At 42.3% G+C, this 23,822-nt stretch overlaps 1 protein-coding gene across 2 annotated transcripts in view; it reads right to left on the reverse strand.

The window, feature by feature from the left end:
- The window catches only part of spsb4a (splA/ryanodine receptor domain and SOCS box containing 4a), a 62,233-nt gene that overhangs the window by 36,823 nt on the left and 1,588 nt on the right, over window positions 1-23,822 (reverse strand). For both annotated transcript variants that reach the window (XM_066681590.1, XM_066681591.1), the window contains exon 2: window positions 11,836-12,710. In XM_066681590.1, the coding sequence (XP_066537687.1) occupies window positions 11,836-12,541 (706 nt within the window). In that variant the 5' untranslated portion in view covers window positions 12,542-12,710. The remainder of the gene's footprint in view (window positions 1-11,835; window positions 12,711-23,822) is intronic.

Here is a 23,822-nt window from a genome sequence, read left to right on the forward strand (position 1 = left end):
TTATATTGGTAAATACATTTAAATATAAAATATTTGGGTCATGGTTAATAATGGTAAAGATCTCATGTTATAAATATGTCAACAACATGATTAATATAGAGTGTGCCTGCTCCTGGAGCTACCCTGAGGTGATTAAATCATTTACATGCTGCTGTTGTGAGTTGTGTAAAAACAAACGTGATCTCTGTAGTTCAGAAGAGATTTTCCGAATTGAGATTTTATGCTGGATGTCTATTTTACGTTGTGATTGACAAGTCTCTCTAGTCAATCTTTGCTTTGCAAGATTTACAGGTCATGTTGTAATCCATATTTGGCTCGCTTGCTACCATGAGAAAGCAGGTACTAGTTCTGGGTACTAGGCACCAATTTTGTCTAGTGAAGAAGCATGGAGACAAGTCACAATGAGCAGATACCATGCAATGGAAAGTGCCAGAACATAACCCACAAAACTGGACACTCCGACCACCACAAAGCATTAGTAGCCTGTTAGACTAATAATACTGATGGAGATTTCAGGTTCTTGCTGTGGGACAAAGATGTATCAGGACCTAGACCAGGATGTATGCCATTAACCATCACCAAACAACTGTGGTTCTCTCTTTCTTTGTTCTAATATATGCCTAAGGCAGAGATGTAGTGAAGGAGCTGACTAAGCTAACGGCTTATAAACTGACAGGCATGATCACAAATGCTGGGTTTGCACATTTCTTCTTTGAAAGTTTCTTCCTTTCAGCACACACATTATTCCAAGATTGGCAACTCTTGGGAAGCTCAAATAGGACACAATATTCCAAGAAACTTCCTCAATCTGTCTTACTCTAAGGTGGAGAATGAGGCTGAAGCCACAGTTTCCCAAAAAAAAACTCCCATTAATAGGGTTTCAGTTCGATATATTTATTTCTTTATTTATGTATTACTGTAAACTCTATGTCACTATATCGACGTGTATTCGTGAATGTGCATCTGTGTGTGTGATTGATACAAACACAAGAACAAACATAACAGCTGTACATGACAGAGTGTCACTACAGCTGTACAGTGTTAGCTGAAATCCAATCCAGGCACCTAATCCCCAAATGACAAGCTCTCAATTAGCACACAGCCAAGCTGATTGTCCTCCAACATGGACCTTTTCGAAACAAAATGATCCCCTCTCATTTCTGCCCTCCATCCCTATATCTCTCCATCTGTCCACTCGCCCATGAAGTCATCCCATCATCACTGGCAGGTACAGTCGCTTCTGCTGGAGCCATTGGCTTGTATAACACTAGCTTTATGTGAATTGTGCATTTTATCAGCTCCACTGACTGTACATGACCTACTATTACATGCTGTAGACAATATCATCCTGTTCTTCAATGGTCAGGGCTTGCCCAGAACACCCAAGAGAAGGTATGATTAGAAGCACTGCTTGTCTGATCCACTCGTACCAGCGCAACACACACACACACACACACACACACACACACATATACACAAACACACAACCACCACATCAGTGTCAATGCAATACTGAGAAAGATCCACCACCCAAATCATACCTGCTCTGTGGTGGTCCTGTGGGTGTCCTGACCACTGAAAAGCAGGGTGAAATGGGGATAAGAAACTATGCAGAGATACAGTTGGACTGCATTCTGTAATTGTAGAACTACAAAGTGCTACAGTGCTAAAGTTAGCTTGTGTATGGTTATTGGAGCTGATGGAAATGGATAATGAGTGTAGAAACAAGAAGGTGGTTATAATGTTATGCTTGATTGGTGTGTGTGCACATTATAATAAAAGAAAGACAACAGAAGTCCACCACCAGCTGCCATCACTCAAGTATTGGCTTGAAAACCCTAGAAGACTTCTCTATACAAAAGGTACTAGCCTCATTTGTGTGAATCTTCATGTGGTGACCACACCAGCAGGTCTGCCCTCTGATTGACAGCTGCTGATGGGCCAATTAAAAGCCGTGCTGATTTCCCGTAAGCCTGGCCGGGTTACCACACACGACCGGCACCAGCTGCTCCAGCCAGCTGATAATAGACAGACGGAGGAGTGAACACACACACACACACACACACACACAGACTTACATGCTTATCACACATGGCAGGCTGCTACACAGACGGTGATATTAGTACACGTGTGGACATATGGACAGCACTGGAGAGTGCTATCTCTAGAGGAAGGCTGACCACACCAAAGGGAAACAATTATGTGGCAATCCATCCATCCATCCATTATCTGTAACCGCTTATCCAATTTAGGGTCGCGGGGGGTCCAGAGCCTACCTGGAACCATCGGGCGCAAGGCGGGAATACACCCTGGAGGGGACGCCAGTCCTTCACAGGGCAACACAGACACACACACATTCACTCACACACTCACACCTACGGACACTTTTGAGTCACCAATCCACCTGCAACGTGTGTTTTTGGACTGTGGGAGGAAACAGGAGCACCCGGAGGAAACCCACGCGGACACGGGGAGAACACACCAACTCCTCACAGACAGTCACCCGGAGCGGGAATCGAACCCACAACCTCCAGGTTCCTGGAGCTGTGTGACTGCAACACTACCTGCTGCGCCACCGTGCCGCCCATTATGTGGCAATTTGGAAAACAAATGTCTGTCTTGAAAGACCTTCTCCCAGAGAGGGAAAAGAGAGACAGGACCACCAGTGTGGGACATGCTAGAAGGATTCGGTTGCATTGTCCCACACCTCTAGAGCAGAGATATTCAAATCCAGAACCAGGTTCAAGGCCGAGATTTTAAAATGGACGGCTGGTATGACACCATAGGCCAATTGAGTCCATAAAAAGAGTGTACACTGTAGCCTGTGCAAGTGCCCTATGCAGTTGTGAGCATTTATTCTTGTGCGTTGGTGTGTCTGCGTCTCTCTGCAATTACACCACCAAACCACTAGGGCTGAATCTCAAATATCTTGCTTAACCCTATGTATTACAAAATGTAGTGGTGTATTATTATATTTCGTTTATAAACTTGTATAGCGCACAATTTAGGGAGTAGGGGGCTAATTGGAACAGAACATAGTCTACTTGCTGTGCCAGGAAAGCAACAATTACAAAGCCAGTAATTTTGTCCCATGTTCGCACTCTTCTCAGAGGCATTCATATTTTCCCCCTTGTTTTTCTTTCCATGATGTCCAAACTAATGTCTGGGAAAATTTCTTGCCATAAAACTGCTGTTGTCTGCAGTCTCTATAGTGTGGACTAGACTTCTATCCTCTGTTTGATGTTCGTCCAACTGCAGACCAATCACAATCATTGCGGTCTACATCAATGCATATATTACATAGTTACATCATAGGATTCACATCTACCTGGGATCTGTGCACTGTTTGCATCATAAGTTTGATGCAAAAGCATAAATTGGCCTTATAGCTGCACCTGGTAATGTATCAGACTGGTCAGGTATAGCATCATACCTGTCGGCCTTTTTACAATCCAAGCCTGAAACCTGGATCCAAGGCCTGAATTGGACCTCTGATCTAGATGTAGTGTTGCCAGAAGACTAGAAACTGTCACTGCTATAAAGGACAACCTGCCACATAGTATCCTTCATTTCAGAATGATGTGTAAGCCGGTGTCCAAAACCTTCAGCTGTGTAGTGCTGTTTTAACCCTTTTATTCTAGAGAGACATTGCTTGCTCATAAACTGGCAGCCTGGCTCCCACCCCGGGAGATTTTCTTTACTGCTCTTGCCCACACACTGGCCCTGCTGTCAAATCAAATAACCATAGAGGTTTGGACACATGGGAGTTTGAGTGTGGCAATGTCATTCAGATGCATGGCTGTCAAACCAAATTGTTCCTATTCACCTTCACTTGACTCTGTGTTGAGCAGATGTTTTTCTTCCCTCTTATTTTTTGTACGTGTGCCAAATAGCTTAAGAACCTATTGCTGATTGGTCGACAATGCCTGTTTATCCAAACCTATGCAAACAAAGGGAGAATACTCAGCCAATTTACCTGCCAACATGTGTATTTGGATTGTGGGAATAAAGTGGGGGAAAACCACACAAACACAGGGAGAACACCTGAGGGAGAACACCAAAATCCTCACAGAGATTGACCCCTAGAGGCAGGGATTGAGACCAGGACACAAGGACCCTGGAGCTGAGTAGAAGTTAATCTAACTGCCACCTCATTTAATGTGGAATGGAAGCATTAGAATCTAACAGCGAATGTCATTATGCTCCCCCCTTTTTTTGCAATATTGCAATATCATCCACCCTTAGCCAGCACAAAGAAGGGATTTTACTATCCTCCCACTCCCTGCTCCCTTTTACAAACACACACACACACACTCACAGCTTCCAAAAGCCTGCGAGGACGCTAATCGCTCTGATAAGATGCAGATGATCCCTCAGACGCAGTAGGCATAGCCCTGGGGTTTTGGCTCATAGCAGCACTAACCCACTGACCCATATAGCAGCCTTCAACTACTCCACTTACACAATGTACTTAGCACAGAGAGGGACACGCACAAAACCAACCCAAACTCAAATGCCCTCACATGGAACGATGACAGACAATGAAGCCATGAGGACAGGTGGAGTCATACAAAAGCTATGAGGCGAAATTAGAACAACAATTTCCCAGTCACTGTCTGACTTACAATATCCCTCTCTCCTTCCTTTGCTCTCTCTGTGAGTGACAGCAATTATCTCAGTGACGCGTGTCCCACATTCCCATGTCCACCTGCCACCGTCTTGTCTCATCTTTCGCTCCCTCACTCACCTGTCTGCTCTCATATCAATCGACCTACCTCTTCTTCCCTTTCTATCTCTGTGTCTCCCTCTCTTTCTCGTGTTGTTGCCTTATCTAGGGTTGCTAGTATTCAGCTTTGCAGCTGTGGCTGAGGGACAAAGGGGACATGAGGATGAAGGAATAGAGTATGTCACATATCAGGGTCAGTGTGATATCTGCAGTACTACTATCCAACAGCCCAGTGCTGGGCTTTAGCCCACATTTGGCACTGAGCAAATTGAGTCACCTTTGGTTCAGTTTCCTTTGGCAAGACATTACTGTGGAGATTATACAAGTTAGGCATGCAGAGTCTTCATCTAAAGTTTTCACCGTTCTTCATGTACAAACTTGACTATAATTGGTGTCGATGAAAAAACCACCCTCCATGAAGCAGCACTTTATCTACTTTAACAGTTGGAGGGCATTGAGATTGAAACCAGACCAGAGCAGACTTTTCAATCCAAAACAAGACACCTGGCAAGACTACCTTGATCTCTACCTAAAGCTAATGGGGTGGACGTGTATCATTAGAGAGACAGGGGTGCAAAGACGTAGGATCAGTTGACGGCTGTTTGCAGAATCAAAGCCGGGATAATTGGTCTATTTAATCCCACACAAGACAGGGCATGGCGACATCAACCTACTGCCAGCAAGAAAACAAAGGATCCCAAGAGATACCAATAATAGCTCATGAACACCCTGAGGCCCTGTTCATACCTGGTTCAATAACCTGACCACAAGTCAAAAGCAAATCAAACAGCCCTTTACAACTTGCATTCCAGTATGTCCCCAGTGAACACGGGTGTCCCCAAGGGCGCCACTGCTAGGGCTGTACACTTTTTCTGGCTCTAAATAAACAGGTATAGCCACTATGCAAAGCTTGTGTGCATCTTTAAACTCCCTTTTTGACAGGCATAGTTTGTTTTTTGTCCATAACAGATGGTTTATATGACTATGTTTTGCTGTACAAAATGCAGCATGTTTTGTGAGTCTAATGTTATCAAAAAAAAAGATTGATGCTGTGAAGTCGTTTCCATTGCCATGATCATGCCACTGTTGATCAAGCTAGGTCTGAATGTGTATCCAACAAGAGATTGCAAATATTAAACAGTTATATGCTGCCCAGACCACCTCTGGTGAGGAAAACTTCAACCTACAAGGTAAGGGTGGCTCGCACCCTGTGGATCCAACCTAGGGGAACAAGGGGCCTTGCCCATTCCTGCGGAACACCAATGTGTGAACATCCTTGGATTGTGTGGTAGGTTTCAAGAGTGTGTGAGGTGCTCCCTCGCTTAAGGGCAAGGCCTCCCTGTTCCTCCAGGTTGGAGTTTCCCTTGATAGGGTTGCCTCATGGTTTAGAGTGTCTTGTGGTCTTGAAAGCTACGTGTGTGGTAGCACAGTGGCCCACCCCCATTCCCATCCATTCCAAGCTGTACTGGACATCTTGGATCACCCAAGATATATCTCTATATATGTTGCAGTACAGCTTTTAATTTTTCACAAATGGGTTTTGAAAACTAGTTATGTGTTGTGTTAATAATTCAAAATGCATAAAAATAATGTTGAGTAAATATACTGAACATTTATAAATATTCATAACTCTGTTTTCTCTGCCTTATGAGTGTAATATAGCATATAATGTATGTGCATACAGTTTGACAGACATGCTGTCCGTTAAAGCAGTACCTATAAGTTATGTCTGTGTTTGCTTCTTTAACTATGCATAAGCCAAGAGAGAGAGAATGGGGGGGAAGAAATGATGTTGAAGGCAGGGAGGGAGAGTGAATCACAAGCACACATTATACCCAATTATATCCATGCTGTGCTGCCTATTCGCAATTAGACCAGCTTTGCTGTTTGTTGCTTTGTTGGCTGGCTCTAATTAGTGTGAAGCGAACATGCGCTCTCTTTGTTACGCTTCATAACAACTGACATACTTCCAGTGCTCCCATGGACCTCGTTGTGGTCACGTTAGTCTTGGACATGCAGTTGGATGGTACATCATGTCCAGCGTCCACTAAAATAGTGTAATTATTCAATGCTGCTTTGGATGCCAGTTTGCTGCAGGGCCTGGCAGCTCATAATCACTTTTTTTCTATTGGTTTCCCACACTGTTTTGGGAGAACTGAAGTGTGTGTTATTGTGTGAATGCACAGTCACTGCAGTGTTTATAGCTTTGCATTTGCACTCTGATGAATCATTACAGCAGTAATAAATGAACTGTTAGCAGCAATAATGCACTGCTGCTAGGGAATCTGTCCAAGAACTCTAGGTCTGTGCCTGGAATTGACTGGAACGTTGTTCCAGACATAGATGTAACGCAAAGGCTTAGTTTTTTTTTTTTTATGTATTTAAGTTTGTGTTTATGGAGAAACTTGGAATACAGTTGAGTAAACATGCGTCTGAGTCAGTGTGTTATTGAATTCACCCCAAATGCAACCTAAAACTGTTTAGTCGATAGAACGTTGTGATCCTGCCAGCTCCGCCCTCTGATTTGCAATAGTCATTGCAATACCAGGGATGACAACTTGAATAAACCAAATGTTGTTAGTGGTAAAGTACCTTGTGAATTTTGCATGGAAATCACTCACTCACATTTAGCAGACTAAAAACCCAAAAAGGGGGCACTATTATTTGTCAAACTGGACTTGCAAATATGAGAGACCCTGATTATATAGAAAAGCTGAATTTAAAAATCATCATTTGCATTTTAATGATGCAATTCCCTCATCTTTAACATGTAGGGGTTCCTCCTTCAGCAAAATCTGTCTCTATTCACCTCTGCGTTAGACACCCAGTAACAGAGCATGTGGACATGGACTGCTGAAATCTGCATGAACACACACACACACACACACACGCACATCATCTCTCCCACATTCCGTCTGTGCTTCTCTAGCGTCACATAATCAGGGCTTTCAGACTTACAGCGCGCACACACACACACACACACACACACACACACACACACACACACTTATCTGAGCATTCCAGCAACATTCCTCTTACATATAGCTTAATCTCCCTCTCCCTGAGCTGCTGAGCTGCTTGGCTTTAATGTATGTTTTATCCCTGGCCTGCCTCTAATGCAGTGTCTTGCTTATACTACTGTTTAATGTAGTTCAGGTCAGAGGTCAGAAAGTGGACTTACAAACGAGACCACAAGGCTAACAGGGCTGTATCTTATTGCCATGCATATGATCGACAGTGTAGTTTACATCCTAACATAGAGAAGCAGAGTTTAGCTTCTATGCCACTCTTAAATAGAACCAGTTGACAGAGAACATTAGAAGATCTCCAACGTTAGACACTTTTAAATCCAGATTAGAAACATTCATATTTGAGCAGGTCTACAGCTCAGTTTAAAGTACTCTTCAATTATTCTGTTACGGCAGTTTACAGCTTCTCTATTTTATTTTCTAATTTATTATAATCTATATAATTCTAATGGTTTAAAATTTAAATTCTTCAACTGTAATTTTTTTGTGTTTTGTAAAGAACTTTGAATTGCCATTGTGGGCAAAAGGTGCTCTATAAATAAAGTTGCCCAGGCTTGAATTACTGTTTACAGAAGTATTCAGTCAGTTTGCACTGTATTTTAGGCCTTGTTGACATTTGGTACTGACAATAAGGACCTCATGCTGTCAATATCAACGCCGCCATTAAGGTTTCATTAAAATGATCGGTGAATGCTGAAAATATATCTGGTCAAACGCACTGGATTTCTGAGGGTTCTGCAGAAAGTAAGAGTGCTTAGCAATCCTCTCAAAAGCTAAAGCATATCTAGGTTGCATCAGCTCGTTAAAATCACATTCATAACCATTTGTTCTCATCTTCTTTATCAGAATCTTTCACTTCACTCAGTGATTTTAGTCCTGTCTGAATACATGTACATTCTTATCCATTATCTTTATGGACCGTGCACTCCCACTTTGTCAAACCTCTCATCTGATGATGGCAGCTTTCAACATAGCTTTCCAAAACCAAGCTGAAGCAAAAAGAAACACACAGGGAGGAACACTTTTCTGCCAACGTTCTCACTTCTAAGCCCGAACTGAGCACTCTAAACCTCCACACAATTCATCTGGCATGAAACGGGGCCCTTGAAGGAAGCTTTGAAGAGGTTTTCAGAGCATCTTTGGACACTCACTGAGTCGTCCCCCTACCCCTCCCACACACACACACTTCCATTACAATTTGCGTGACTGAGCTCCCTCCATCTGAAGTTGAGCGAGACCACTTTCAGCTCCAAATGCTCCAAAACCGACAGGCATCCCGTTCCCAGTCCCCTGCCATCTAGGCATAAAACAGAGTAGAAAGAACTCTAGACAAAAAGAGCTAAAACCACCCTGTTAGCATCATGCTAGCAAACTGATAATCCTAGGGGCTTTTCTTATTTTTGGAGCTGAAATAGCTGCCAAATGTCAGGCACAAATAAATTTGATGTAATATTTGGCTACCATTTTGTGCTATTTATGCAAGTCCCACAATAAGACGTATGTGACAGATTTCATAAGGGTCTGAAGAAAAATATCACAATATTATATGCTACATTAAGAGGATGCTTAATTAACTACATATTTTTTAGAATAATTAAATGTCTTGTCAGTATGTGTACTCTGGAAGTGTAGGTTCCCATCACTCAGTACAGTGCTAGCTAATGTAGCTAATGTCTATTGGATGAAGAAAGAAAATCTGGCAGTTAGTGTTCTCCTCCAAGTATGTTAAACTTCCTAATGGCACTGTGTTATGAACAGTTTGAAAAGATGTGGGGTGCTTTACATGCTTTGGAAAAGCAGGTGTTAACAGGCTTGATAGCATCACATGCTCTCAGCTAGTTTCTGCAATGATATGAGCACTGCTGACTTTATGTAAATTTATGATATCATATGACTTCAAACATTTTCAACAATCATATATTATAGAACCCACTCCTAACTGTTCTGTGATATGAAACTAAATTTAACTTGTTATTCTGCAGCTATATTTTCAAACCTTCCAAATCCACATTAAATCTTGCAGTAACATCAGGGACTAGTATATAATTGATTCGCCGCTTAACTAGCTGCCTATGAGACATCAGCATAGAATAGCATAGCATGATGTTTTATGCTCATTATGAAGAAAGGGGTTATAATACATTAAAATTGCATTAAAATTAGATAACACAATTATTATAATAGTCTTAAATAGTATAATAGTTTTTTTAGTTTATTTCCCAAAGAGAACTGAGATCCCCTTACTCCTAGACAAAGGTTTCAATAGTGGTGCAGATAAGTCAATAGGCCAATGTCATTTATGTTTAATTTTGTTATCTAGTAAATTTTCAAAGTTTGTGTTGCCTGGGTCGCCATACCAATTAGTAAACAAAATGTGGATCACTTTAAAAAGCCCTATATTATGTCAGCACAGTATCTAGTTTGTTCAGGTGACACAAAGTGAAATGGTGTTGATTCATTGTCCAGACCTTGCTACTAATTACAAAGCTCTATTCGAAGTCACCTGTACCATGCACTATGGAAGTTGCTGTAAAAAACATGTTCACTAAGAAAGAATCATGACAGGCCTTCATAGGGGAGCCGGGCTGGATTCTTCCTGAGCTCCGCCTTCTTGAGCATCTGTTTGTTCTGCCAGATGAGAGGAGCTCATGGGGCTTGATGTCGAATATCAAACAGAGCTGTGAGAGCTTCTAACAGCAGGCCTTGGGCATCAAAACCAGCACTCACACAGATGCATGACACCCTCCTGGCAAGGCCGGTACAGGGGAAGTCCTTCCAAGCTCAAAAGTTGGGATTTAGGAGATCGGAAAGCTCCCATCAAAACTATACAGGTGCATTTTTGAGACCAAAGGGAAGTTATGCAGACTCAAACACACATGGGGATGTTCATTGTCTTGCTTGTCAACAAATCAAGAAATACAAGGCTAGTGTCACATCTGACCTAACAGTACTGTATGTCGCACAAGAACATGGCAGCTATTGTTATACAACCACATACGTAAGTTCCAATCCAGTTTACAAGCCTGCAGATAATGCGATAGCAAACTGTCTGGTAGAGGATTTTACAAAACCAAAGTTTATAATGCCTTATAACACCATATATACAAGGTTACAAAAATCTAGACCTTATACAATGAATGCAATTGACAATTTCTGGTTTGTTAGAGCCTCCTACACAAAAGTATTGTTCTAAGAGTGTTCCCAGGTGTGGAACACTGTGTTGTTTCTAACATTAATAATGAATGTGTGCTTGATGTCCTGACAGATTTCTTGAGTGAGTGAGCATGAGGAGACTGGGACACCACAAGTCCCTTCGAGCATATACACAGTGTAGTACTGTAAACATGCAGGAGAGGACATGATGTACAGGTCCAACCTACACTTATTCAAACTCCCAGCCAAGACAGAGACAAATAGACCAGAGGGAAAGTGACTGATGCCAGATAACAAACTAGAATCCATGGCAGGATGCAGACAACCGTGGCAAGCCAAGAGAACAGCCCAAACAATGAGTTTTAAAGAACTATTTTCCAGTCTCCAAATTTATGGAAGGTAGGGCTGGACAAAATTTACATCATGGTATTTCTTAATTTCAGTGGATACGATATCATTTTGATATCATTGTGAACAATATTAAAGACAGAAAAACTGCCAAGAAATAACAAGAAACATCAAATATAAATCTTTGTCAGTATTAATATTTTAACTGACTTTAAAAACTGAGTGCAATGAACTGATGGCAGTTCCCTGTAATAACCGTCAGTCAGTGACAGATTCTGTATATAATGTATGCTGAAAATATGTTTAAAAATCTTGTTATTTTTTTTTACTTGTTATTGTAGCATTTCATGCTGTGATATATATTGATATTGAATTATCATCCAGACCTCTATGAAGGGTCCTTTTAAAACAATAGTTCCTTCCCTGGTTTAACACAAGCACTTCAAATCAAGGGGTATGATGAATTAAGAATTAAGCATTTAGGGAAGCAAAGAAAACACCACATAGTTTTTTCAGAAACAAAATTGGGGACCTGAATATCACAGGCACACTGAAGCCAGAAAAAGCACCAATACTTACGATCCAAGCCATTGATGTAACGCATGGTGATCTCACAGTGTCCCCAAACAGCACTAACGATAGGGTACAGCTTCTTCCCTTTGAGCCCTCTGAAGGCCACACCTAGGTACTGTCCATCCACCATAAAGCTGAGAGTTCCTTCATCCATATCCAGCACCACCACCAGGGTGTCAGGCAACACAAAGGCCTCCTCAGGTTCCAGGAAACTGGGATAAGTAGGTGCTGACGAGGCTGGTCGGTTCTTGCTGTTGTGGTAGAGTTTGTTGCGGCCCAGGTCCCAGCCCCAGGACTCACTGTCGCTTCCCACCAGAGACGTGTACCCTACAGAATGCAAGGGTGCTTCAGCAGTTGCCACACCCACCACAGCATGTGTACCTCGTTGGCGGACAGGCCAGTGAATTCGCCAGGCATGGAGGCCTCTTGTGTATCCCATACGTCCACGGATGCAGTCTGTACTCTGGGCCACAGGATGTCGGTGGAAGGTAAGCTTATCATCTTCCTTGATGAAGATATTTAATGAGCGGTCATCTGCATTCCAGGCGTGTCGTAACTGCAGCTCATAGGATGCTGGGGGCATGTCCAACAGCAGGTCTAGCCGAGCTGGCTTGAAGAAATCTGGCCCACGCAGTTCCCTCCGAAGTGGACGATATGAGGGTTCGCCCCTTACATCTACCGACTTGATGCTCCCGGAGATCTTTTGACCCATGATTCCTCAGTAGAATGGAGGGGAGGGGGTGGGGAAGGGGAGCTGAGTTGGGCAGGTTGGTTGTCTGGTGCTTGTCGTTACCTCATGCAAATACCTAGGGGTTTGGCCAAGGGCTGCTGAACTTGTCTGGGACTGGTAAATGCCAGCTTCATGCAGCCTTGAAAGAGTCCTGAGGGGAAACAAACACAAAAAGTTCCATATTAACATTCTGGTTTAAAATCACTTATTATAATTTCAGTTGCTGAATATTTGGAGAATCCCTAGTTTTGATGTCTGTTGCACACACTAATAGTCCTCGTATTCAAGATGCACTGGCACAGATCTGACACCTGAGGAAAGGTCACAACAAAGCTGTTTCTGACTCACAATTACACTCCAAACAAACACAGACTGACATGGAGTCAGTCCACTCCATGCGCATCATGTAACCATCTGACCGACATAAACATACACATTGTGCGTAAGCCATGTCATGTAGGTCACTAGCTCACAATAATAATCAGGACACACCTGGGGTCTGTCTCATTAAGCAGGATATCTTAAGCCTATTAGCTATAAGCTTACTTTGGCTTGATCCACCCACACTCATCTAGATTCCCATTCTATTGACAAGTTTGTCTGTCTGCAAAGTGTGTGAATCTAACAAATTAGAATTAGCATCCAGCACCTACATTGAATAACTTAATTTTTCCTATGTACATAAAAAAATATTGGCCCACAAATCCCATACTCCTCCATCCCTATAGAAGAATCACATCCCAAATAAATTAAGCAAAATGCCAGGTTCAAGTTCTTTGCATCCAGTACACCCACACAATTCACCAAAATCCCTGCGCAAACACAAAGAGCCAAAATATCGAGCCGACTGCGACTGTCCAGAGACAGCAGCACTCTGATGGAATGTTCTGGAAGTACACTCATTTAGCAGATCCATATTTAATGAGAGCCTTTTAGAACAGCAGTGGCATGCAAAACAAAGCAGGGAGGAAACAAAAAGCGGGTAATAATTTATTTCCAACCCTCCACCCCCACCCCCAGGCGCCCACCATAAAAGAGCGAGTGAAAGGTCTTGGTTTGCATAAGAGATAAAGTCACTAGGCTGCTGCCACATTAAAGGTTCAAGAAAAGAGTTAAACAAAACATCTAATTTACATAACTCCTTCTAACCGCCAAAATGTAGCTGACTTGCTTGCATTTGAAGTTTGCCTCTTTGCTTTTGGCACTGGAACTTATTAAGCTAATGAAACTAAATTCTCAGGTATCATGTTAATATCTGTATACATTTCCTGTACTTTTACTGTTGGTGTGTAGTATTGCTGCCCAGGGTGGGATTTGAAAACAAGTGTGCTGTATGCTATACAAACTGCTTTGCATCTGCTGCCTACTAACTTTAGGAATAGTTTTTACTTGATATGTTTCTCAAGAATTGGGAGGTCAAAGCCCCAGAACATTGGTATGAATTTGGAAAGACCATAAATCAAAGGGGGTATTTTAGGTGTGGATTTAGCTTAATGCTAGCTGCTGGAATATAACCTCCTAACATATTAGCTACACTAGCAAGGGAAAAACTGCATATCTTACTTTCCTCTGAAATCAATTTATTTCCGAGGTATACATCATTAATTGCTCAGTGCTAAACCAGAAGCCACATTAGCAGGAATTCAAACAGGAAAACTTTGGTAAACAATCAACTTTACACAGCTTTCCATTACCCAAAGCAGTTAAATGCTAATGTGGCAACAATGAGTGGGCCACAAGTGCAATATCAATTGCATTCTGTTAAGTAGCAGCTGGCAAAGCTAGCATTTTGGGTTCCCGTTAATGGCCAGGCTGGTGTCAAAAATAAAGGGAAAAGAGAGCCAGTGTAATGGAAGAGTGAGATTGTGATAGGCTCTGCATACTCAGGTGCCATATGAAATGCTAGCAGGCAGCTCTTTCTACAGTCAGTGACGCATTGTCTTTTTCCAGGAATGAGAGTAGAGTTCCTGCTCAGGGGAAGGGGGAGCCCTGCCAGAGGATCCAGCTCACACTCACACACACAGGCCATGACTCTCACGTAAACAGTGAAACTGATGCCAAGAATCAAGCTAACACATGCACTCAGACAGGCTATAATCAGCCAGTGCCTGCACAAGGCCTAGGTCAAACAGCAAAGAGGAAAACAAGGCCAAGCTACTTGAATGTACAGACTCACATACATAGACACCCGCAGCAGACAGTCTCACCACACTGAGGTCACAGCAACAGGAAGAGGGCAGACTACTGGAAGCAGGGCATCCAGGCACCCAGACAGTCAGAATCCGGAATCCTGGACAAGAGTTACCAGTATAAAGTGGAAAATAAATGAGGTCATGAAGGACGGGGAGGGAAAAAGAGTGAAAAAGCAAGGAAAATCTGGACAGGCAGAAAAACCAGCTCACCAAAAAAAGCCAATCTAGGCTCCCAAAAAGTAGGTGACTCAGGTGCTCCCACTGCCTGGAAAGACTCCTGAATCAGGACACACAAGGTTTATAACAGATTTGCTGCAAGCTGTGCTGATGTTATTCAATCAGCCTATCTCCGTTTTAGAAACATGGGTCAGATTGAAAATCACTCAGTCATTCAGCCATGCCACTTGGTTGCTAATCGCTGTAATTAAACTAATATGGAAACCAATACAGGCATGATTGCAAAGTTCGAAGAAAAGGGTAGTCCCTGACAAGTATTTGATTGTTTTTCAATTTTTCCTCCTGAGTAATTCAATAAGAACAACACTGGCAAATGGTGCTCACCTAACTGCAGTGATTACAGAAGGATGAGAAAAGCAGTTGGGAAAGTAATGAAAGGACTGGGTTCCTTACAGATCAATTATTTCCACTAAGTCTCGGTGCCAAAGTGCACAAATGGATGTGGATCTCTGTAGAATTGGGGTATCTTTTATACAGTTAGGATTACCCAAGTTTGCCATTAACACAGAGCACATTGATCATGCATCTAAAGTATATCGATCTGTGTTTGGTCATTCCTACAGCTGCTTGTCAGAGCTAAAACTTTTTACATAAAGAAGTCAAAAGCTTGCAAATACATTGTATCACGGGCCAAACTCTTGTCTATTATCTATTCGTTGTGGCCAAGAATAATCTGCATTGGCGGGAACAGTTCTTCTGGCTGACAAACAGTAATCACTAGCAGGTAGGATGCTACCACATGTGCTACAACAAAAACACACTTACAAGAAACAAAAGTACTTTGTGCAGGCAACCGTTTTAATAAATGCTTCAGAGAAAGCTGTTGAACTAACCAGCCTAGCTAATCAGTTAATCTCACTACCTAACTAATGCTTATGTCTATGAATTCAACCAATTCCTCAAAACAAATGTTTGTATATTGAGAGACAAACGAATTATCGATACCTTGGATTTCAAGAGACAGTTTTAAGAATTAACAGGTGAGTGTAAAATTTTTCAACTATGATATCTGAGTACTTAGAAAACTTTAAAAGCTGTGCTGCCAAGGGATCTATATCGGTAAATTGTAGAAATCAATATAAGCCTTGTTCCCAGACTTTTGATACACAAAAAAGCCAGGGACAGCAAGCAGCCTGTAGATGTGTATCACTGCCGACTCACTGAGTCACTTCGGGAGCGAAGATGACTACGCTACTAAGCTGTGATGGCAGCCATCCATCCGGAGGCTGAGAAACTCAAACATCAGTTCCGCTCACGCACTCGTCAGAGTAAATGAGGTGAGACATTCCGAGCACTGACTTGCTAAGACCCTAATAAACATGTTCTAATAGGACATGGTGGTCTTCATCTGTCTGACCATCTGAGACACTGCTTCATAAAGAGATAATATACTGTTAGAAAATAGGTCACTTTACAGGTATATTTTAGTATATAGATTAGCCCAACTTATATCTCTGTTTTAACAAGAAACACTTGATATATCAACTACATTTTAGTTGACAATTACTTTTGGAATGAGGTACTTAAGGTATCATATTAGGAGTGGGCCATATGGCCCCTACAATATTATCAGCATATTTAAGGGTATTTTTGTGATAATATTCTTGGCTATATGACGAATCACTGAAACGTATTATATTAATTTCAAGAACATATTCATTTAATAATTCATTCATTGTCTGTAACAACTTATCCAGTTCTGAATCCGGAGCCTACCCTGAATCACTGAGCACAAGACAGGAAACTCACAGGGTAACACGCACTCACACCTAAGGACACTTTTGAGTCACCAATCCACGTACCAACATGTGTTTTTGAGAGCACACCAAACTCCTCATAGACAGTCACCTGGAGCATGACTTGAACCCACACCCTCCAGGTCCCTGGAGCTGTGACACTACCTGCTGTGCCACCATGCCGATGTCAATGTTATCGCAACAATACTAGATGGCATAGCCCTATATCCCATGATAGTACATTTTTCTCGAAGTATTTATTACTAAAAGGTGCAGCTTGCTCAAAAGTGAATGTGTTAGACATGCAACATTTATTCTTTATCCAACCACTGCTGCCTTTTGGAATCGCTACTGAATCACATCACCTCCAGATAAACACAGCTATGGTACTGAGCTACTCAAAACAGCAAAGCCTTAATTGTGCCTTGTGGTGGAGACAGGCAATACAAAATTTTATTCTTCCACGCTCACTTGTAACCTTTAACATGTTGTGTAGATTCTCAAAAGGCCAGGTTATTCAGTCACATAATCCATTTCTGGGAGACAATTGGAAAATTGCATGGCATGGGTACTGCTGGTCAGCATGGTGGCACAGCAGGTAGTGTCACAGTCACATTGCTCCAGCGACCTGGAGGTTGTGGGTTTGAGTCCCACTCCGGGTAACTGTGAGGAGCTTGGTGTGTTTTCCTATGTCCAAGTGGGTTTTCTCCGGGTGCTCCAGTTTCCTCCCACGGTCCAAAAACAAATGTTGTTAGATGGATTTGCGACTCAAAAGTGTCTGTAGGTGTGAGTGTGTGAGTGAACGTGTCTATGTGTGTGTCGCCTCCTCATGGGTGTGATGCTGTCTTGCGCCCAGTGATTCCAGGTAGGCTCCGGACCCACCGCAACCCTGAACTTGACAGAACTGTCCTATGGATCAACAACAGAAAATATTAAGGGCCACAAGTCAAGAAGTAGGAAAGTGTATTTTAAAGAATAAGACTCTGGCAGTGTGTACTATGTATAGGTTTGCACATCTTTGCACAGATTAAACCTTAAACTAACTTCTAATCTATGCAAGAAACACTTGCCCAATACTGGTAGGATGTGAACTGTATTTTACCAGGATTAGGTCTTGGAAACTATACATGGATTTCCAGTCATCTAGACATGCCCTTGTGTTTACATAAGAGGTGCTTCTGCCAATAGAGAGCACAATTTTGTGTTCCTAAGGTTTAGTCTATGAAACTTAAACTTACCCCTAAATTTCAAAAGAAATATTGGACAAGCATAGCAATGGTTTGACCAGTGTATCCTTGCAAGCGCCTGGGTCATGGAGTTTCCGCGATCTGTGTCTTTATCCTTGCGCCCTAGATTCTGATTTATAGTTATTTAAGACCTTGTTTATGTCAGTTAGCAAACCACTTTAGGCCTTATAAAGGAAGCTATAACCACTTAAGACGCTCATCTGCCTTTTGAGGGCACAAATGCAAGACAGATCCCTGGTGTGTGTTGGTATTGTTTAGTCTAAGACAGTTCCCTGACAGTGTTCCATGTTTATGTAATGAAACCCCACACACCCAAGCAAGGCCTTGCTCTATCTTGGCCTGCCGTTCTGGTATACACACATTCACAGGCACGTGGAAGCATCCTAGTGTGTGTGACCGAACTGATATTGGCTGATTCCTTGCCAGTGTTGGGAGGGACACTGGCGAGGTGGTGGATGCCCTTTGCCTCTGGCCGTTAGGAGCCCTGAAGAAAGCAGCTGAATAATTGACCATCTGTTGTTTACCTTTGCTTGTCAAGTGTATTAGATATGGACATTTTTATCCTAGGCTTTTCAATCTCTCTCGCTCTATCCCTTTCTCTGTAGTTACCTTGCCTATACTCCAACAGGTGGCAAGATAATAACACATCTACTCTTGTGGCCCTTCTGTCGATGTTCAGCCTAATGAAACACACACCCATTTAAGGTGCTACAAAAATGCACTATCAAGACAATGGCATCTGTTGTGCCAGGCAGTGGTGGTTTTTGTTTTCTCCCTACCAGAATGGAGAGGACGGGCCGGCCACAGCAAGTCATTTGGCATTCACCTGTTTATGAAAAAAAGATGACTCACAGGCGTCAAGAAGAGGTTTGGGTTCATAAACAGCTTTTAAAGTGTGTCAGTGTGTGTGTAACGGACTGATTGAGTGTATTCCACCAGCATGACATGCTTGGACTGGTGAGATGTGTTTCAAAGTGACACCCAGGAGGATGAATCTGCGGATGGCCTTCAGAGACTGTCACATCAAAGACTGCGGGAGACTTCGGGAAATGGGTGGGGGTGGGATAAAGCTTGGCCAGGACAAACACCAAGCTGCTGCCAACACTCTCTCCAATTAGAGCTGAGAGACACTCTTGCAGCATGGATGTAGTCCAACCTTTGTCATGAAACAATGCCGCCATGCGACACGCGAGATTTAGCATGGATGCTTTATGACTAAGACAAAAAATATGTGAACTCTGGCTGAAACTCTTGACGTACAGCTAGGCAACAATGAGGAAACTAGACACTTTTCCACCAAAGGAACTCTGGTTTTTTAACCTGTTCCATCCAGCCTACTTTTCCACCAGTTTTGATGGGAACCAAGTATATGTCATCAGCAGGGGGCATTGCGGGGTTGCTCAGTTCCAAAGTCACTGTGGCTGAATTCAGAGTCAGGACAGATGAGTTTTTATACTTTGTTTACAGCAGATTCAAATCTTCATCATATATGATACAAGTTTGTATATGCTGATGAGTTATGATATGTTCTGCTGAGTTGGGCACAGTGTAAAGAATTGGCCAACATGCCTTGTGTCGTGCTGAACACAGCCCCAGAAAACACACACAAACAGGGCATGTTCCTGTTTTATTTACTTTAATTTATTTAGATAACATGCGGTCAATGGCCATGTCTAACTCCACTCCTGGATAACGCTTTATTCGAGTCTCTTAGCTTCTTCTGGAGCTTCTTTATCTCGACATGCTCATGGACATCTTCACAGTTGATGAACCTACTTTTCATTGGTTCCAGCTGGGAATCAACTTTTCCAGTTAATGAACCAATGCATATTAGTGGAAACACACTGAATGGTTCCTAGTTAGGTTCATGAAAAGGAACCCAACGGGTTCCAAATTGGTAAAAAAAAGCACTATGAGTGGATATCATGTAGTATTTTTTTTTTCAGAAATCAAGTGCACCCTGTAAGTATTTGTCCCATTTTGTGATAGGAAAGATTCAGACTAGGTGTGGGAACATTTGTGTGATGTATCGATCCATAATTATCCACTGGAGATTTAGCAAGATCTACTGATATTGGTTGATTACAAGATCTAAATTACAAATAACATTCATTCATTATCTGTAACCATTTATCCAGTTCAGGGTCGCGGTGGGTCCAGAGCCTACCTGGAATCATTGGGCGCAAGGCAGAATACACCCTGGAGGGGGCACCAGTCCTTCACAGGGCAGCACAGACTCAAACACACATTCACTCACACACTCACACCTTCGGACAATTTTGAGTCACCCATCCACCTACCAACGTGTGTTTTTGGACTGTGGGAGGAAACCTCAGGTCCCTGGAGCTGTGTGACTGCGACACTACCTGCTGTGCCACCGTGCCGCCATTACAAATAACACTCCATATTATTCTAAATATATTGAATGGTTCTTGTGCCAGTGTATTTTACAGCTCTGTAACCAGTGCTGAACTTAAGCTCATGTCAGCTGTAGCTATATTCGGTCTCTACTACCTCGCTGGAGGGAATACACAACTAAAAACTTCAAATCAAACCATGTGGTGGTGTGCTATTTCAAGGTAGATTTGATAAAGGAATGGAGATCTTCTACTGATTCTGGCACTATATCAATATGTGATAATGTCTGAAGAGTGACTGCAGCACTATGATTCAGGCAGTGATGTCAAGCTGTTTACCTAAACTTCTCACCTCCTTCCCTTAGAGCTGAGCTCTGTTCTGGTGTCGCCGCAGGGAGCAAGGAAACTGCTCGTCCCAACAAAATGATGTGTCAGAAACCATTTGGAACCTAGCAATCCATGAAACTGTGACAAACTGTTACTGTCTTTAGTCAGGAGTGTCTAAGCGGAGATGAGGGGAGGGAGAAGTGGGGCTCATGGGGGTTTAACAAAGTCTAAGAAAGACATCCTAAAGTTTGCGACAAGAATTAAATATCTGATTAGACTCAGGAGTTTGGGTGATGCCTTGTTATGGTGATTTGGGTCCTAGAGAAACTCCTTTCCTGCATGTTTTACTGCCTCTCCACACCCATTTTATTTAGTCAGTTATAGTTCCAGTGACTTCCAGTGGATCCACACAGTTACAGACTACACTGTAATATACAGTACATAAGTTATAATATAAAACATTATAAATATAGGTTTAGTAGAAGGTTATACCTGTCATTCTAAAGAAAGTCATAACTGTAATGTGATTTAGACAATGGGAAAAGTACTGTAAATAGCTACATTATATTCTTTCATGAAAAATAATCATATTACTGAATTTTATACTGAGATGCCTCTGATATTGGTTCTTAAAAAGGATCAGATGACCGGAGAGTTAGTCAAATGAAGCAAAAGAGAGGGAAAAAGGCAGGGAGAACACAGATGGTGCCTTTCCACCAATGAGGAACCTGAACGATTCACAAACTAAATTTGGAACCTTTCGTCGCGTTCCAACCAACAAAAACAGGTTCCCTGCTTGAACCAAAGAAGATATGGTTTTTCAGTACAAACCGTGACATTGTCCGTGGGGGTGTTGAGGTTCAGTATCTCAAGAAAGTGCTCAGAGCCTCAAATATTTTATTATACTCAGTGGAGATGGATGGGGTCATTTACAATGTTTCATATAAATAAATAATAGGTAATACAACGTGTGTGTTTCTGCAGTTGTGTTTGGAGCAACACCATGTGCGTTGGTCAGCGCCACGGACATTGGTTACATTTCTCCACTGTTCACAAGATCAGCAGTAAGGCCCAGAACTCAGCAACATTTACACACATATTATATCTCGCTCTGACTCTACAGTAAACAAAAAATAAACAATGACCCTTTCATGAGTTTATCTGTGGCTCTGGTGCTGTATTCAGCTACAGCAACGCCCCCCGCTGACGACATATCCTTGGGTCCCCTCTAAACTTGAAGAAATGTGGGCCGATTCACTGGAATGAACCAAGGCTCCATAATATTAACGGAAGTCTATGTAATCACCCACAACTCACAGAAACAAAATTGTGTGAAAGGGAGAGACAGAGAGAGAGAGAGGGAGAGAAAATAGAGGGACAGCAATTTCAGTATGACAGCCCCCAAGCCATTCATCAACATGACCAAAAGTGTCCACCCCCGACACACAGGCAGCAATCAGATTCAAAGGTCTACAAACACAGAGACACACACACACACACACAAGCTCAGTGCTGCATGGCAGATGTGTAAGACTCCCTCCTGTCCACTAAAGCATTCCACCCCCAACACACACGCACATGCACGCGCACACACACACACACACACACACACACACACAGAAACACAGACTCTAGGTGTCAGTGTAAGGGTTCTTTCATAAAGTGAAGTAGAAGTGGTGGATTGAGCAGTGGCTCAATTGGCTTTTCTCAAGAAATAATGCTTAAAATATGCAAAGTTTTCTTCCAGTGGAAAAAATAATAATTTGAGCATGTTATTCCAGTTTTTCACAAAAGAACACAGTTCTGGTGTATTAATGAGAAGTCTGTGACAAGATTTAATCAAAATACCACAAGGACCAAACACACCACAAAAATTAAATCTCCCACTGTCCAAATGGCCCTGTTCAGAACTGCCAGTTTCCGTACCTGTCCCTTTAAATGATAATGAGCTGCTCACTGTTCACCCATGTTTTTATAGCCGTTTTTGCAGGGTTCTCTTTCTTCTGCATGCTTGCTTTCTCGGTTTTTACTCAGTGCTCTTAAATCTCCTTGCTCTCTGTGTTTTAACCTCATATTAGGGCTACTCATATGGGTCCAGCGCTGTGCTTGGAGAACTCGGACAAGGAGGTGGGGCAATTCTAATATCTGTATTGGATATCAGAATCAGTGCCATGTCTGCTTGGCATATTTTATCCTGTTTTCTGACTTAGCCCACAAAAAGCTCTATGGGTTGTCTTGTTTCACAGTGTGTGGGGTTGGTAGGCTCCAGATCCTAAATTGAAATTTTATAATATTGTTACAATAATATTATAACTATGGATTAGATTTAAGGTGATTTCACTTACTAAGAAATCTTTTTATTGTCAGTGCACATTCACAAAATCAAACACACACACAGAAACTCCACTGGCACTAATTCAGTTCCACTTGGCACCAGGTGGGAGGCATTGAAGTGGTCCGGACACTAGAGCACATCTTTAAACAGCTTTGCACAGCTGAGGCCTAGAGGGTCCCAGACGGGCTTCAGACACAGAGTGTGTTTCAGTCCAGTGCTCTCTCTCTCTCTCTCTCTCTCTCTCTCTCTTTCTTCCTTACATGCACACACACACACACACACACACACTGATTGGCCCATTAAGCCCTAAGGGACCCATATGTGGGCTCCTCTTTCCCATAACTGCAATGAATAATAAGTTTAATGCTGCATTTACATTATAATAGTGGACGGTCCATCGTAAATCAATAGACTGTCCATTGTTTTCAACTGAGCTGTGAAGGCAAATGCAGAGTTGGCCACAAACTGCAGTGGAAGTGTTCAGTCTTCCAAACTTCTGAGGGCGCGATACAATGGATATTGTTTTGATTTGAAACAAGCCTTTATGTGCTAGTAGCTTATGGGCAAACACAAATCTTTATACGTTAAATACATTAACCTATATTCAAATCTCATTTAAGGACACAGTATTGGCTGGCACACCTGTCCCAGTCATCATGGTAACGCTCACATGGCTACCTGCCATCCTCAGCTGGTCCTATCCTAAACAAACCTTATTTTTAAAACAGAAAAACAAAACGTAAGGTTAATTAAACATCTGTGACCACAAAGATCAAACAGTACAACAGGGTTCACCCCCACCCCCCGCTCCCATTTTCATGCTCTGCACCTA

The sequence above is a fragment of the Hoplias malabaricus genome, chromosome 9 (genome assembly GCF_029633855.1).
Source record: "Hoplias malabaricus isolate fHopMal1 chromosome 9, fHopMal1.hap1, whole genome shotgun sequence".
In the NCBI taxonomy this organism is placed as follows: Eukaryota; Metazoa; Chordata; class Actinopteri; order Characiformes; family Erythrinidae; genus Hoplias; species Hoplias malabaricus.